The following is a 17,633-nucleotide window of genomic DNA, read 5'->3' as shown; positions in this document are numbered from 1 at the left end:
GATGGCAGAGATCATCTAGTCCAAACATCTGCTTGCAAGGGCACCTTCCTTCTGCCCTATGCCTCCACAGCACAAGCATGAGGAGGTGTTGCCTGCAAGGAGACCTTATTGTGGCCTTCCAGTATCTGCAGGGGGCAACAAAAAAGCTGGGGAGGGACTTCTGAGGGTGTCAGAGAGTGATAGGACTGGGGGGATGGAGCAGAACTAGAAACAGGTAGATTGAGATTGGATGTTAGGAAGAAGTTGTTCCCCATGAGGGTGGTGAGAGCCTGGCACAGCTTGCCCAGGGAGGTGGTGGAAGCCTCATCCCTGGAGGATTTTGCAGCCAGGTTGGATGTGGCTGTGAGCAACCTGCTGTGGTGTGAGGTGTCCCTGCCCATGGCAGGGGGGTTGGAACTGGCTGAGCCTTGAGGTCCTTTCTAACCCTAACAATTCTATGATTCTATGTCTAGAAGTACCAAGTGCCACCACAACTCAAACAGAAGATACTCCAGCTCACTGCAAGGCTGGCCACCTGTTGATCAGTCTGTCCTGAGCCTTCCACCTGCCTCAAAAGCAAGTTGACATGGCCATGGCTGAGCTGTCAAGCTTGGAGGGAGCTCACACTGGGACCTAACTGAGAACCTGGGATCAAAGCCCTCCACCCATGAGCCTCTTGCTGATTGTCACTGCAGGAAACGCCTGCCAGCCCTGCACCAAGCAGGAGATAGAGCCTGTAGTCAGAGCCCAGCAGCAGGAGAACAATGAGTGGAATTTCCTCTTGCTGTCCAGAGAGAGCTGTTTGTCACTAGAAAGATAAAGGACCAGGGCAGGGGGAAAAAGGGTTATCTGGAGACATGCCATGCGCTGTGCCACTCAGGACAGCCTCCAGAGGAAGTCTATTTTGGAGGCTGTCACCCCTAGTGCCATTAAAAGAAAGTTCAGTTAAGAGGATGAAAATAAACTTAATCTTGCTGAGCAGAAGTGGCTGCAGGGAGCCACAGACCTGATACAGGGAAACAAAGCCTGGTTCCCCCAGCCATGATGTGGTTTCACATTGACATCTCTAGTGCAGTCCTCCCAAGCCTTAGTCTCTTCTCTTTTTCCCTCCCTGCTCATCCAGTTTGCAGGTTGCCCACCCTGGGGCAGCCACCAGTAGTTCTTTCCCCAAAGGGAGCCATGCAAGAGGCCACCAGGCTAAGCAGAGGGCTGAAGAGAAGAGAACTCAGGAGAAGAAACCAGACCATGCATTTACTGCTGGCTTAAGGTCTGAAGGATCGTAGAATCAATAAGGTTGGAAAAGACCTCAGAGATCATCAAGTCCAACCTGGCACCCAACACCTCCTGACTAACTAAACCATGGCTCCAAGTGCCACATCCAATCCCTTTTGGAACACCTCCAGGGATGGGGACTTCACCTCCTCCCTGGGCAGCACATCCCAATGGCCAATTCCTCTTTCTGGAAAGAGCTTTCTCCTCACCTCCAGCCTAAACCTCCCCTGGCACAGCTTGAGATTTTGTCCTCTTGTTCTGGTGCTGGTTGCTTGACAGAAGAGACCAACCCCCACCTGGCTACAGCCTCCCTTCAGGGAGTTGGAGAGAGCAAGAAGGTCTCCCCTGAGCCTCCTCTTCTCCAGGCTAAGCAACCCCATCTCCCTCAGCCTCTCCTCACAGGGCTGTGCTCCAGACCCCTCCCCAGCCTCCTTGCCCTTCTCTGGACACCTTCAAGTGTCTCAATGTCCTTAAATTGAGGAGCCCATAAGTGGACACAGGACTTAAGGTGTGGCCTAACCAGTGCTGAGCACAGGGCACAATGACTTCCCTGCTCCTGCTGGCCACACTATTCCTGATACAGGCCTGAGCCTCCTCTTCTCCAGGCTTAACACCCCCAGCTCCCTCAGCCTCTCCTCCTAGGGCTTGTGCTCAATGTAGCTGTGGAAGCATTCACCAAGCAGCCAGGCTTGGGAATAACATGTCTGCACTAAGCCTAATTTATCTTCTTGTTTCACAAACATCATGTTTCTTCCACTGTCTTCCTTTTAAAGATTCATTCAAGCTGTGCATAATATTTCAATCAGTTGGAAGAGGGTTTTACCCTCCTGCTGGCAGATGAATAAGGCATCCTGCTGGCTGCTGGAGAAAGGGCCATGAATTAAAACCACTGCTTGGAGTGGAGTGACATGTGCTGGGTAGCTGTCTCCACTCAGTTTTGGGTGATAATTGGTGAAGAAAGAGCCCTAAATAATAACAGCAACTTAGAAAGCCCAACCTGGGTAGAGACTGGTGTTGAACTGCATGGTTGGAGCATGGCAGAGCACTGCTGACTAGCTCCTGGATGACTTCTGCCTGCACTCACTTCCTTGTAAACTCAGCTCCTCACCCATAAGCCACTCCACAGCATGCCAAGCCCCAACAGAAGTGACAGCAGCTGAGGTGTCACATCCTCCTCCCTCTCCCCAGACAAACTGACGTGGTTAGACCCAGGAGAATTCAGCTGGGAAGGGCCTTCCCCCCCCCTTTCTCTTTTATTTGAGAGTCATTTATCCCCTTCACTTCATCCCCTCCTTGACTGTCACAGTGCTGGCCCAGTTCCTGCTCCCCACACAAGCAAGGAGAGGCCACAGCATGACAGGAGGAACGTGAGCAGGGCCCTCACTGAGGCAGGCTTGGGGGAAGCTCTGCAAGTTCTTCAGTGCTCTGATGGATCTGTGCCTGCAGCTTCTTGCTGCAGCCTGAGGATCCCCTGTGATAACATCACCACTGGTCCTAAACCACGTATAAGCACCCTGTGATGATGTCACTGGAACAAGAGGGAGGAAGGCTAAAGCCCTCTCTCCATGGCTGTTAGAACACCAAATATGTTTCCTGAGGCCAAGTTGACATTCCTGTGGTGGGAGCATCTGCCTGGGGAAGCTTAAGACTTGAACCAGCTCCCAGGCATCAATTCTCTCTCCCACAGGGAGGTGGACAAGCAAGGGGAGGCTGGAAATGAGGCAATCTCTCTTCACATCTCCATTTCACAGAACCACAGAATCATTTTGGTTAGAAGAGACCTTCACAATTATCAAGTCCAGCCCTTAACCCAGCACTTCCAGGTCTCCACTAAACCATGCCTCTCAGCACCACATCTACCTAGCTTTGAAATCCCTAAAGGGATGGGGGCTCCACCACTGCCCTGGGCAGTGTGTTGGAGGTATTGACGAGCCTTTGGGGGGAGGAAATTGCTCCTCATGCCCAACCTAAACCTTCCTACACCATTTGCACGCTGCTAGCCTAATATGAAGTACTCAAGCCCGTGCTCTCCGGGCGAGCTCTGCAGGGACCACATGGCTGTGGCAGGACAACCCTCCAGGGCTTAGGATGCTGAGACCTTGCTGGGGTGCTGGATCGCCAAGGTGTCTTCTCTCCTGCTGCCGCTAGAGGGCAGCCCTCACCGCCAGATCCAGCCCCCAGCTCCATCGCCGCGCAGCCACCAACCGCAACCTTCACCTTGGCAGCGCAGCAAACACCACTTTGAGCTCTGGAGGTCTTGAAAGCTCAGAGCAGGAATTTATTGGGACTGTTCCTTATTTCATTACACGGAGTTTAATGCTTGTAGTGCCTCGGGTTTGGCACCAGCGCTGCTGCTGGTTGGATATTTTTAGCCACCTCACAGAAGTGTTGGGAGACTGAACTGGAGGGGATGTGTAAGTGGAGGGCTGGGGGTTGTAAACATCACGTCTGGAGTGGCATCTGAAGCAGCTTTAAGAGAGTCTGCAGTAGGTGGGGTGGGTCTGGGGAGACCTATATTCCACAGGTGATGCTATTCTGTGGCTTCAAGCAGCTCCCTGCTCCGAGCCTCAGTTTCCCCAGCTGTCAAGAAAAGCAACACCAAAAGCCACCTCGGAGAGGATTTGAGACCCAACTCTCTGTTAGTTTTGCAACAGTGCCCAAAAGTGTCTGTTCAGCTGAAGCCCTCCTGTGACTTGGAAGTGTTCCTGGTACATTACAGAGCCCACAGAAAGTCATGCAAAGGATTTGCTGCCACCACAGCAGTGTTTGGAAAGTCATTCTATCACTTCACAGTATCTAGGAGCCCCAAATTGCATCCCATCATGCTCCTGTGCCAGGAGCTCTGCAAACACCAGCCTCAGCCTGTTAATCCCTACAGGGCTACTCCTCCAAACCACCAAGACACCATTAGCCCCAAGCCTGGAGAATTTTCCTCATCTTCCCAACCCCTGGTGGAACCAACCCTTCCCCAGTAGCTCCAGCACTCACCTCTTCAGCCCTCTGAGACATGCCACAATTCAGCACACCACACACAAGCCACTGAGCTGCAGAATCACCATGGGTCATAGCCCAGGCCAGGATCCACTCACCCTAGATGGGTCATAGGGTGGGATGGGGTAGGGGAAATCCCCTGGCCAGTGCAGTTTAGGGATACAAGAGCTACTCACCTTGGGCAGGAAGCTCTGAGGGAGGGCAACTGCTAACATCTCCTGCAAGACCCTGGCTGACCAGTGGCACCAGCACTGCCCTTGAAGCAGAGGAGATCCCTTGGGCTCATGCAGGGGCTTTGCAGCAGCAGGGAAGGTAGAGGAGATCCAGCATCAAACCTCACAGCTCCAGGAGACAGAAAGTCAAGGAAAAGCCAAAGCAAACAAGAAGTTTGCAGCAGTTCCTGGAAAGGAAGAAGCAAGGTCTCATGTTGAAATAGCTGAGCAGCAATCTGCCAGAGTCCCCAGGCTGTCCTTCCTCCTCCTTTAGTAAGAAGAAATACAGATCCTCACCCTTTCCTCCCTGCAGCTAGCTCCTCTCCTCTAAGACAACCTTCTCTGGGTCTCCACAGGGCCAGCCTTGTCAAGTTGCTTTATTTGCCAACCAGCTCTGCTTTCACAGGTGAAAATCATGATATATTCATGGCCAAAGAAGGGCAGCAGAGGCTTGGTGACCCCTAGCAATGAATAGTATCACCCCTAGTTTCAAAGGAAGCTGAGTGTCCTGAGGAGCTGAGCTTGGAGGCAGAGAAGATTTTCTGCTGTCCTGGTTGACTCACAGCTCCCAGCCATGTGATCCTAACCATCTGCTGGGTGAACTTTCTGATTTAAGCCTGAAGCACTCAAATTCCTTCTGCCTTGGCCTCCTGGGAAAAGCCAAAAAGTAGCATTAGCACTGTCACATTCCTTCTTTGTTTTCTCTCTCTGTGTCCCAGGAAGTTGGCTCGGGGGTGGGGGGAGATCTCCCTGTTTTATCAACCCAGCATGGCAGAGTCAGGCTGGTGTCAGGGGGTACAAAGGGGGGTCTGTGTGTTATTTGTTCTCTCCCCGAGGAATAGAAATGATTAAGGTCTTAAGAAAATGCTACAAAAGTGCCTGGGAAGTGTCCCACCAGTCTGAGGCTGTCTGGCATGCTGGTATGAGACCTCTCTACTCCAGGATCTCTGCATTGCATGGGAATGCAGCTTGCAGTGGGCACCAAACTGTGGCTGCAGAGAAATATTAGCAAATCCCAGCACAGATAAATATCAGTGAGTTCCCTGAGGAGAGGGATGGAAAGAGCCAGAAAGAATCTGAGCTGCTCACCTTCCACCTCAATCTGGGCTCCTTTAAGCTGTCTGAAAATGCCAATTGTTCTCAAAAGTCTTTTTGCTTGTCACCAAATTGTGGGTGACTTTTGCTATCAAAGGCACCTTTGCACTCTGATGATAACCTTCAGGTGTAGCCTTCAGGTTCTTTGCACTCTGGCAACCTTCAGACCCTACCTTCAGGTCCTTTGCACTCTGATGATAACCTTCAGGTGTGGCCTTCAGGTTCTTTGCACTCTGGCAACCTTCAGACCCTACCTTCAGGTCCTTTGCACTCTGATGATACCCTTCAGGTGTGGCCTTCAGGTTCTTTGCACTCTGGCAACCTTCAGACCCTACCTTCAGGTTTTTTGCACTCTGATGATACCCTTCAGGTGTAACCTTCAGATTCTTTGCACTCTGGCAACCTTCAGACCCTACCTTCAGGTCCTTTGCACTCTGATGATAACCCCAGGTGTAGCCTTCAGGTCCTTTGCACTCTGGCAACCTTCAGATCCTTTGCACTCTGATGATAACCCCAGGTGTAGCCTTCAGGTCCTTTGCACTCTGGCAACCTTCAGATCCTACCTTCAGTTTTTTTGCTCTCTGATGATACCCTTCAGGTGTGGCCTTCAAGTTCTTTGCACTCTGGCAACCTTCAGATCCTACCTTCAAGTTCTTTGCACTCTGATGATAACCTTCAGATCCTACCTTCAGGTCCTTTGCACTCTGGCAACCTTCAGACCCTACCTTTAGGTTCTTTGCACTCTGATGATAACTTTCAGATCCTACCTTCAGGTTCTTTGCATTGTGGCAAACTTCAGATCCTACCTTCAGGTTCTTTGCACTCTGATAACCTTCAGATCCTACCTTCAGGTTCTTTGCACTCTGATAACCTTCAGACCCTACCTTTAGGTTTTTTGCACTCTGATGATAACTTTCAGATCCTACCTTGAGTTTCTTTGCACTCTGGCAACCTTCAGACCCTACCTTCAGGTCCTTTGCACTCTGATGATAACCTTCAGGTGTAGCCTTCAGGTCCTTTGCACTCTGGCAACCTTCAGACCCTACCTTCAGGATCTTTGCACTCTGATGATAGCTTTCAGACCCTACCTTCAGGTTCTTTGCACTCTGGCAACCTTCAGATCCTACATTCAGGTTCTTTGCATTGTGGCAACCTTCAGATCCTACCTTCAGGTTCTTTGCACTCTGATAACCTGCAGATTCTTTGCACTCTGCTGATAACTTTCAGACCCTACCTTCAGGTTCTTTGCACCCTGGCAACCTTCAGATGCTGCCTTTAGATGGGTTTTGTACCACCTCATTCTCCAGAATTTCCTTTTGCTGGCAGCTGGGCAGGGACACTATTAAAATGATATTTCTATTGGTGATGCATACACTCAATGAGTCTGGGCAGCACCAAAGTGAAACACAGCAGAGACAAGGACCAAAACACTCCTTTTTGTCATTAAATTGGGCACCTACAGTTGGACACACAAAGGGGACAGCTCTGTGGTGGTTGGACATGCTAACATCTCCCTTTCTAAGAGCCCAGCCTTGCTAATCAAGGTAGTAGCAGCCATTGTACCGGCACCATAGCAACAAGAGGTTGTGTGTGGAGGAAGGAAATGATGTGCCTGGGCAGTTGTGTTCTTCTAAGGGTTCATGGAGGTGGCAGAGCTTGAGCTGTCTCTCAGGACTACCATGTGGCTGCAAAAATACAGGAAGTGCCTTTGCCTGACCTTTAGACACACTCAGAAGATTGCTGGCAGCACTTGTTTGTGCAGCCTCTGACTCCATCCCAGGAATGCTTTGGAGCTTTCCCTTTGGAAGTTTTTGGGGAGAGGTGAGAAATGTGAGCAGCCTGGTATCATGCTCAGCACTGCACACAGACATCCTGTCAGTGGCTTCTAGAACACCCACTTGAGGTGGTTGAATCCCCATCCTTGGAGGTGTTCAAAAGACTCAGAGGTGTGGTGCTGAGGAGCCAAGCACCAGATTTGGTAGAATTAGGCAATGATTGGACTCAATGATCTCAAGGTCTTTTCCAACCCAAAGAATTCTATGGCTCTATGATTCTACATGAGGTAGAAGGAGGCTGTATGTCCTGGCTCTTGGCATGGTGCTGGGACCCCATTGCTGCTCCCAGCTCTGCACTGTCCTCATGTGAGACACTTACTTCCTCCAGCTTTGGCTGCTCTACTGCTTTCTGTCTCTCTCTCTCCATGAAGAGAAGATGGAGGCTGGCTTTCTGTTTTAACCTCTTCAACAGCTGCATTAGATCTGATAAATGCTGGCACCAGAGAGAAAAATATTCAGAGTCATGGAGTCATGGAATCATAGAGTCATAGAGACATAGAATCATAGAGTGATATAATCATAGAGACATAGAATCATAGTCATAGAATCACAGAATCATAGTCATGGAATCAGAATCATAGAGTCATGGAATCATAGAGTCATAGAGACATAGAATCATGGAATCATAGAGTCATAGAATCAGATTCATAGAGTCATGGAATCACAGAGTCATAGAGTCATGGAATCATAGAGTCATAGAGACATAGAGTCATAGAGTGACATAATCATAGAGTCATAGAGACATAGAGACATAGAATCATAGTCATAGAATCACAGAATCATAGTCATGGAATCAGAATCATAGAGCCATGGAATCATAGAGACATAGAATCATGGAGTCATAGAGTCATGGAATCATAGAGTCATAGAGACATAGAGTCATGGAATCATAGAGTCATGGAATCATAAAGTCATAGAGACATAGAGTCATGGAATCATAGAGTCATGGAATCATAAAGTCATAGAGTCATGGAATCATAGAGTCATAGAGACATAGAATCATAGAGTGACATAATCATAGAGTCATAGAGACATAGAGACATAGAATCATAGTCATAGAATCACAGAATCATAGTCATGGAATCATAGTCATAGAGACATAGAATCATAGAGTCATGGAATCATGGAGTCATAGAACCACAGAATCATAGAATGGTCTGTGTTGGAAAGGACCTCCAAAGCTCCTCTAGTCCAAACCCCTCTGCAGTGAGCAGGGGCATCCTCAACTAGATCACAGAATCACAGAATCACCAAGGTTGGAAGAGACCTCAAAGATCATCAAGTCCAACCTGTCACCACAGACCTCATGACTAAACCATGGCACCAAGTGCCACATCCGATCCCCTCTCGAACACCTCTGATCTGGAATAAGAGGTCAACACTTGTTTATGGTGATATGGATTGAGTACAACCAGTGTGGAGCTGCTTTGTTTCTCCTTTTTAGGTGATTCAGAGGCAACAGTCATGATTTTATCTTGCAGGCATGAGAGAGGAGGGAGAGAGTGGGACAATATGATGCCTTAGAGGAGAAAAGCCACCATTTATTTTGTCACATATTCTTTTGGTTTTTTTACATCATCCTCTTCATACAACACTTTTGTGGTAACACTTCTTACATTTCTTTATTAAAAAAAAACAAAACCCACCAAGATAGCTTGCAAAATTATATATATTTTAATATCCAGGGGGAGGGGGAAAAAAAAGTACATTGCATATATATAGTAGCAAAATAAAATAACCCCACTGCCAGGGGTTCTTCCTCCATCCTTAATTCTCTTCATTTATTTGTTTGTTTGTTTGCTATTACTGCAGTAAGGTCGCTTAGAAACACCCCAAAAGCGCTAAGACCTGAAGGGATTAGCTTGGTCTTCCTTTTCCATTGGTCAATAATGGCATTGGTGCTCCTGTTGAAAGTTCTGAGCAGGCTCTCGTGGTCTGGCTTCAGGCTCTCTCCTCCTGCAATGGGATGCACGTGGCCCAACTCCTGCACCCACCCAGACTTTCCATCTCTTTCCACCTAGACTGAGAGAGTGGGGGAGTTTTAGGCTATGCCTTTAAATGGTTTGTTTGTGTGGTTTTTTTCACAGATCTTGAACAGAAAGCAGTAAAATGTATCATGGTAGTATCATAGTATCAGTCAGGGTTGGAAGGGACCACAAGAATCATCTAGTTCCAACCCCCCTGCCATGGGCAGGGACACCTCACAAACTATGTAATTAAATCACTATTGGGTGTAAAAAAAAAAAGACAATAGAGAGAACTCTAAGCAGGGAACTTAAACTGGTTGTACCAAAACAATTCCCTCTTCTCTTCTTGCTTCTTCACTCTGGAGAGATGCTAACTTGCTTCTGCTTGACCTTGGCTGCATTGTTTTGGTTAAGTCTAAGAGCAACTTTCTCTGCTCCTTTCTCCCTTCTCTTCATAGAATCATAGAATCAACAAGGTTGGAAAAGACCTCAAAGGTCATCAAGTGCAGCCTGTCACCCAAGACCTCATGCCTACTAGACCATGGCACCAAGTGCCATGTCCAATCCCTTCTTGAACACCTTTGTACAGGAGGGTAGGGGTGAGGGCTGGCAGAAAAGGAGAAGCTACTAACTTCTCCTGGTCCTGGACCAGGGAGGGTTTCTTGTGCTGTTTTGTTGGTTGTAAATATCTGTAAATATTGTCAAGCCTGGATATTTGTACATATTCATTGCATTCCACTGGAGACTGCAGTTTTGCCTGTAAATACAGCTTGCATTTGCTTCCAGCTGAGCTTGGCTGGCAAAGTTAATGTTGGGGGAGGGAAATTTCAATCCACCACAGACAGTTGTGATCCTGTTAATTGGTTGCCAGTTAATACAAGTTAGCTAATAGGTTGTACATGTCTCATCCTCTGTAGACATCTGGCCTGAAGCACAAATGCTTGTGGTTTACCCTTCTGTTTATGGCACCCAGCGTGCCCTTTGTGGAGCATCCAATCAACATCTGCACCATCAGAGATGGCTGAGAGGTTCTGAGTGGTAAAAATTGCAGTGGGGAAACCCCTCTGGGAAAGTTTTCCACGGGTTGTGCTTGGTCATTTTATCGACAAAGTGGTTAAGAGCTTCCCAAAGTTCAATAGTTTGGTGACAATGAAGTAGGAAATAGTGAAAGAGTTGCTTTGAAAGGGGCCAACGTGTGGCTGTGATCAGCTTCAACACAAACATGTTAGCTACATGGCCCTGAGCAGCCTGATCTAGTTGGAGGTGTCCCTGCTGACTGCAGAGGGGTTGGTCAAAATCACCTCTGAAGGTCCCTTCCAGCCCAATGCAATCTGAATTTGCAGCCAGTGATGACTATGGCAAGGAAAAACTCTACTCTAGACAATACCCAAGGAAGTCAGGAAGGTTTCTGGCTGCTTTGGAGGTCAAGTGTGGATCCAATTGCAGGACCAAGGCCTGTCTCCAACAGACACATTACTCAGGTCTTCATTAGTATTTTTTTTCCCTTTTCCATTTTTTTTTAGCAAAACAAAACAAAACAAAACAAAAAAGCACAAAAGCTACAGCCCAAATGTACAGATTGGAAAGAAAACAAAAAAAAAAACCCAAATGACATTAAACCAACCCACAAACAACTGAGCTGACATTAAAAAACACACCAAAGAAAACAGAGAAGTAGCAAAAACCCTGCAGCTGTGACCGAGGTCAACTCGTTTGGGTCTTGAATTGTTTCCTTTTCATCTTTTTAGTTAGTTCTTTTTAAACCTGTGAGATATAAGGGGGGAGGGGGGGGGGGGGGATTAAAACAAAAACAACCAAAGGAGAAAGAAGAAAATAACTCTGCATAATTTATACAGTGATTTGCCTTCTGGTTTGTTGACCCTTTGTGGATGACGGTCTGACAAACGCACAGCGTTCGCGAATCGGTAGCACGTAGCGATCCCGGAGGCTCCCCCGGGGGGGGGGAAGCTCAGGGGATCTGCTGTCATTTCTTTTCCATTCCCTTTAATTCTTTCTTTATTTACTTATTTATTTATTCCCCCTTTCAAGGAATTGTCTGTGTTTGGCATTAGGTGACTTTTGTTGCTGCTGTTGTTGTTGTTGTTGTGGTGTTTTGATGTTTCCGGAGTTAATACCCAGCCTAAGGGAGCTGCACGCCTCGAAGAGTTCCTTCAATGCCCTTTACTTCTTCAAATATACATGTACATATACATATATATATATATATATGAATATATATATACTTAATTTCCAGTTGGGTGAAAAAAATCCTCCTCTGCCTTAAAGCTAAGATTCCAGTTGTGGTCCCCTGCAGCCCAACGGCCTCCGCTTAACGGTCAAGTTGCTTTACCCTCTCCACAGCAAGGTCAAAACCCAACCGTGTAGTCACCTTTCCCTACGACCCACAGTTGGATCTATGCCTTGTCAGGAGCTTTTTGAATCCTTAAGAACTTCTTCCATCAAAAAGCTAAGAATCACTCCAGGAAAGGGTGAACAATCTTCGTAGTCAACTCCTACAGAGGACACAAGGGTTAAACCCCAAAGGAAATGCAAAGTACTGGCCCAAAGAAGCATCCATCCCTCAGTTCAAGACACGAGAGGCAAAGTTACCAAAGTGAAAGGTTTGATCCAGGCATTGCCAACATCCAGTTGAAATTCTTCCCTCAGAAAGGCCACAATTATCCATTGAGGGTCCTCCCCCCACCAAAAAACAAAACCCCAACCCAAACCAAAAAAAAAAAAAACCCACACCAAAAAACCCCAAACAAAAACCCCATAGAAATCCCAGAAGTAAAGATCAAGTCCAACCAGACTGACAAAGGCCACTTGGAGATAAAAGCATCTAGTAATAGGTGCCCAAGTGTGGAGATACGTGGGCGTTGGGGTGGCGAGGGACGTTGGGGTTCGGATAAATGCTGCCTGCAGGGGAGGTCCAATAAGGTGAAGCTGCTCCGAAGAAACTGGAGGACGTGACAGGCATGGAAGGAGGGTGAGGGGGCACAAAGTTCACCTTCTGCTGGTGGGCATGGTATGACGGCATGTAGGAGAGATCCGAGGGGTACTTGTACATCGAGGATTCGGTGGGGTGAGGCTGCAGAGCCTGGGCAATGCCATGGAAGTCAAATTTGTAGGCATACCTCTTGCCGTGCACTTTGGTCATAATGTTCTTGTCGTAGTAGTATCGCAGGGCTCGGCTCAGCTTGTCGTAATTCATGTTGGGTTTGCTCTTGCGCTCTCCCCAGCGCCGCGCCACCTCGTCGGGGTCTGTCATCTTGAACTCCCCGTTGGTCCCTTCCCACGTGATGCAGCTGGCGTTGGAGCTGTCCGACAGCAGCTCCAGGAGGAACTGCCACAGCTGGATCTGCCCGCTGCCTGCCGGGAGCAAGCCAGAGAGGAAAGGAAATGACACGGTGCTTCCTGCCCCAGAGCCGGGACAAAGGCAGGAAACAGAAGGACTATTTCGATCTGTGCTGGGAACCGCTCCTTCCAGCCTCAGAAAGCCTTGCGTAGCGATGGATAAGCTGTTCCCAGCAAACAAGCTGCTCAAGCCTTTGTTCTGCTGCCGGGTTTGAGGTCAGATTAGATTTCATAAGGGTCGCCTTCGGCCTTCAAACCTCGGGGCTGGGCACAAACAGGCCTCTTGCAGAGCAAACTGTGCTGCAGGAGCGTCCCCTGAGCGGTCACCATGGTGTAGCTCAGCTCCTGCTCCCTGGCTGTTTACCATGGATATTGTTTTGGATACCTACAGCTGATGAGCTGAGTTACATAAGGTTATTTATTCCCCAGACTAGATGACTCCTGGGTTTAATCCCTGTGGTTGTTCTCATAGTAAAGAACCTTATAAAGATCACAGGATCACAGGATGTTAGGGGTTGGAACAGACCTCTGAAGGTCATTGAGTCCAACCCCCCTGCCAGAGCAGGACCATAGGTGCTGAGGTAGCCAAGAAGGCCAAGGGCATCCTGGCCTGCATCAGCAATAGTGTGGCCAGCAGGAGCAGGGAGGTCATTCTGCCCTGTGCTCAACACTGGTTAGGCCACACCTTGAGTCCTGTGTCCAGTTCTGGGCCACTCAGTTTAAGAAAGATTTTGAGCTTCTAGAATGTGTCCAGAGAAGGGCAACAAAGCTGGGGAGAGGTTTGGAGCACAGCTCTGTGAGGAGAGGCAGAGGGAGCTGGGGTTGTTTAGCCTGGAAAAGAGGAGGCTCAGGGGAGACCTCATTGCCCTCTACAACTCCCTGAAGGGAGGTTGTAGCCAGGTGGGGATTGGTCTCTTCTCCTAGGCAAGCAGCACCAGAAGAAGAGGACACAGTCTCAAGCTGTGCCAGGGGAGGTTTAGGCTGGAGGTGAGGAGAAAGTTCTTCCCAGAAAGAGAGATTGCCCATTGGATTGATTGCCCAAAGAGGTGGTGGAGTCACCATCCCTGGAGGTGTTTAGGAAGAGACTGGATGAGGCACTTGGTGCCATGGTTTAGTTGATTAGATGGTGTTGGGTGATAGGTTGGACTTGATGATCTCAAAGGTCTCTTCCAACCTGGTCTATTCTATTCTATTCTATTCTATTCTATTCTATTCTATTCTATTCTATTCTATTCTATTCTATTCTATTCTATTCTATTCTATCCTATCCTATCCTGTCCTATCCTATCCTAATCTAGCACAGGTTGCACAGGAGCACATGCAGATGTCTCCTTACAAGCACTCAACGTGTACAAGGTTAGTTCAAGCAGGCTTTCCTCCAGCTCATGGTCAGGGATTGCTTTCTGCAGCTGAGGTCTAGGGACAGTTATTATGTGGTGGCTTTCAGAGAAGGTTTTGTGCCTTCCACTCACAGCAACCAGTGAAAACCTAACCAGTCTGCAAATCTGAGAGACCAGAGTTTAAGTGCTCTTCTAAAGTTCTTCCTGGGGAATCCTGCTTTGGGGTAAGGAGGCTCAGGATGGTTCTTTTTGTCCTGATAAAGATTTGTACCAATTTCTCTGCCTTTCTAGAAAGACTTTTGTAAAAGCCCTTGTGAGAGCAGAGCTTCAAGGCTTGCTGACACTCACAGACTACCCCAGAGGACAGCAGCTACTCATCCAGCCTAGACTGGAGCATCAGATCAGAAGGAAAGCTTGCCCCTTGGGGAATGGGGGGGGATGAAATGGAAAGATGGACTCACCTGGATTGGCAAGACGGCTGCTGGTGGGCCCCAGGATTTGGTAGGGATCTGAAAAAGAGAACACCAAAAAGAAAAGGTGTTTTAAAAAAAAATGTTTTGATCACCAAGAAACAAAGTTCATTAGAAACAAAGTTCATTAGAAAGAGTAGATCATTAATGTTTGTCCTAGAGGCCAGGTCACATTCTTGTTTTCTTTCTTTACTCTCCGAGATTCTTCTCCTAGGGCCTGAAGCAGACCTGATGTGTTCCTTATTTCTTATTCAGCAAACAACTACCAGATAGTTATGGAACCCCAAATCCCAGAGTCCCAGCACAGTGAGATCTGGAAATGACCTCTGGAGATCATCCAGCCCAAGCACACTGCTAAAGCCAGGGCACCCACAGCAGGCTGCCCCTAATCGCAATGTCCAGGTGGGTTTGGAAGCTCTCCAGAGCAGGAGACTCCACAACTTCTCTGAGTAGCCTGCTCCAGGGCTCCAGCACCCTCACAGCAAGTAAGTTTCTCCTGATGTTCCTCTGGAACTCCCTGGGTTCTGGCTTGTGCCCATTGCCCCTTGCCCTGTCACTGGGCACCACTAAGAAGAGTCTGGCCCCATCCTCTTGCCCAGGCTGGGCCCTTTAGCTCCTACTGAACACTGAGCTGATCTCCTCTGAGGCTGCTCTTCTCTAAGCTAAGCAGCCCCAGGTCTCTCAGCCTTTCATCCTCAAAGAGATGCTCCAGGCCCCTCAGCATCTTTGTGGCACAGTGTTCCTGGCACTGGTTTCAAGACTGCTCCCAAGCTCTGTAACCTCTTTGGACATGCCCTACACTTCTGTCTCCACCAGAGAACGTGACACATGAAAGAACAAGAAGTGTGGGACAGCAGAACTGTAACAAACCAGGAGCAAATATATTTCTCCTAATAAAAAGAGCTGGAGAGCAGATGAGATTTCCAAGTTCACTTGTTAGCAGTGGAGTTTGCTTCCCTCTGAGGTCAATGAAACGTTCACCCAACTCTCCCTTACTGAGCAAACAGAGGCTTAGACAAATGAGAGTAACAGGAGTCCTGTCACTGGCTCCAAGGAGGCTGAGTGTTTCTTGAAAACCCCAGGATGCATTTATGAGGAATGAATTCCTGCCCTTTTTCTGGGGGGCCTCCTCAGCCCTAATCTCTACACTTCTCCTGGTTTGGGTGATTTGGATCTCTAGCATTTGCTCGTGGATTGAATCCATGCCAAAAGAACCTGAAAAAAAAAGGAAAAGGGGAAGAAAAGGAAGGGATAGAAAGCAGCTGTGCAAAGCAGGGAAGGTAGGATTTAGCTTTTCAAAGCCCCCTTGGGGAAGTAGCAGGAAACTCTGCTGCCTGCTGCCCAACAGGGTTTGCTTTTCTTCTGTGGGTTTCAGTGACGCAGGGGAAGCCCTGTTAATTCTGTTTGGAGACACTTCCACTGAACATCCCTGCCACGGAGGTGAAGAGGTAATGAGCAGGCACTCTGCTGCTGCAGCACAAACAGCCTCTTACTGCTTCATGACCTGCTACCCGGAATGTCACTGGGCTTCAGAGGAGGAGCCACTGCCGCGGGCACTGCAGGGGACTCCTGTGGAACAAGGGCTCAGTGCTGGGGCTGCAGCTCTTCAGTGTCTTTGTCAAAGAGCTGAACAGTGTCCTCCCTCAGGCAGTTTGCTGATGACACCAAGCTGGGAGGGAGTGTTGATCTGCTGGAGGGTAGGAAGGCTCTGCAGAGGGATCTTACTGCCAGGGACAGTGAGATGAGCTTCAACAAGGACGAGTGCTGGGTTCTGCACTTGCCCAGGGAGGTGGTGGATTCACCATCCCTGAAGGTGTTCAAGAGAAGATTGGATGTGGCACTTGGTGCCATGGTTTAGTCATGAGGTCTGTGGTGGCAGGTTGGACTCGATGATCCTCGAGGTCTCTTCCAACCTTAGTGATACTGTGATACTGTGTCACAGAACCCCCATGTATCTTCCAGGCTGGGGACCTTCTGTCTCTCTACAACTTCCTGAAAGGAGGTTGGAGTCACTTGAGGGTTGGTCTCTTTGCCCTAGTAATAAGTGAAAGATTGAGAGGAAATGGCCTCAAGTTGCACCAGGGGAGGTTTAAGTTGGACATCAGAAGAAAATTCTTCACTGATAGGGTTCTCAGCCACTGGAACAGGCTGCCCAGGGAGGTGGCTGAGTCCCCATCCTTGGAGGGGTTTAAAAGCTGCAGAGATGTGGTGTAGCACCAGCCTTGGGAGAGTTAGAGAACGGTTGGACTTGATGATCTGAGAGGTCTTTTCCAATCAAAACAATTCCATGAGTCTGTGATCCTAAGGATGCTGCTTTTGAATGGGGAAGGAGAGCACAGTAAAGCAGACACAGGTTGGAACAATCACTGCTTGGTCACAGCTGACTCACTACTCTGTGACTTCCCTGTGAGGCTCTGCCTGTCCTGTGCCCGCAGCTGCTGCAGCTTGACACATCCATTCACCCAGCCCAGCAGAAAGCTAAGCAGTAAATCCAGTGGGGACAAAAGCAACAATTACCTGGCTGGGGTCGTTGCTGTTCTGTTGTCTTGTTCACATTCTGTGTCCCTGCAACAGGAGGGCCTGCAAAGACAGAGAAAGGGCTGTGAGGTGCTAGAACAGAAGCGGAGGAACGGAGGACAAGGAGAAGGCAAGAAACACTGAACAGGAATAACAGGGACTGGGAGGGGAAAAGTTGTCCTCACCCTAAGAGCTGGTGTTTTGGAAACTGCTCTGTAAACTTAAGAGATTAAATATCACTGCAAAGTGAGAATCTGCAGATCAGGCAAGGGAAAAAAAGCATTGTGTAGCTACTTCACTGATTTTCTGTCTTTTCCTGCAACTCCCATTCTGGTTTAACGTCCACATTTGGAACAGAAAACAGGGTTTGTTACATGCATGGATTCAAACCTCCTCCCATGCTGGAACTTTGTTCAATAATCCTTTTTTTTGGAGAGGTAAATTCTTTTTTAAAGCAACAACGCAGCCATTCCTATAAATTATACAGCACCAATGTCAGGTCCTCCTCTTAGTATCGTTCCTCACATCAGGAAGCTCTAGCTGATGCTCAGAACTCAAGCCAGCCATGCACATGTTCTCCCCCAGTCTCAGTGTGACC

At 48.4% G+C, this 17,633-nt stretch overlaps 2 protein-coding genes across 6 annotated transcripts in view; both read right to left on the bottom strand.

The window, feature by feature from the left end:
- KCNJ5 (potassium inwardly rectifying channel subfamily J member 5) overlaps positions 1–4,618 on the bottom strand; it is a 71,347-nt gene extending 66,729 nt beyond the window's left edge. For both annotated transcript variants that reach the window (XM_068160000.1, XM_068160003.1), the window contains exon 1: positions 4,419–4,618. The gene's annotated coding sequence lies outside the window, so the exon portion shown is untranslated. The remainder of the gene's footprint in view (positions 1–4,418) is intronic.
- Positions 4,619–9,035: 4,417 nt separating this feature from the next.
- The window catches only part of FLI1 (Fli-1 proto-oncogene, ETS transcription factor), a 115,984-nt gene continuing 107,386 nt past the window's right edge, over positions 9,036–17,633 (bottom strand). For 3 of the 4 annotated variants that reach the window (XM_068159997.1, XM_068159995.1, XM_068159999.1), the window contains 3 exons: positions 17,036–17,098; positions 14,510–14,557; positions 9,036–12,723 (listed from right to left, as the gene is read on the bottom strand). In XM_068159997.1, coding sequence (XP_068016098.1) covers positions 12,194–12,723; positions 14,510–14,557; positions 17,036–17,098 — 641 coding nt within the window. In that variant the 3' untranslated portion in view covers positions 9,036–12,193. The remainder of the gene's footprint in view (positions 12,724–14,509; positions 14,558–17,035; positions 17,099–17,633) is intronic. The other variant, XM_068159998.1, reaches the window with a different exon arrangement.

The sequence above is a fragment of the Melanerpes formicivorus genome, unplaced genomic scaffold (genome assembly GCF_026170545.1).
Source record: "Melanerpes formicivorus ecotype bairdi unplaced genomic scaffold, bMelFor1.0.p_v2 SCAF_47, whole genome shotgun sequence".
In the NCBI taxonomy this organism is placed as follows: Eukaryota; Metazoa; Chordata; class Aves; order Piciformes; family Picidae; genus Melanerpes; species Melanerpes formicivorus.
The sequence above is the reverse complement of the archived record's forward strand: the minus strand, read 5'-3'. Positions and strand labels throughout refer to the sequence as shown.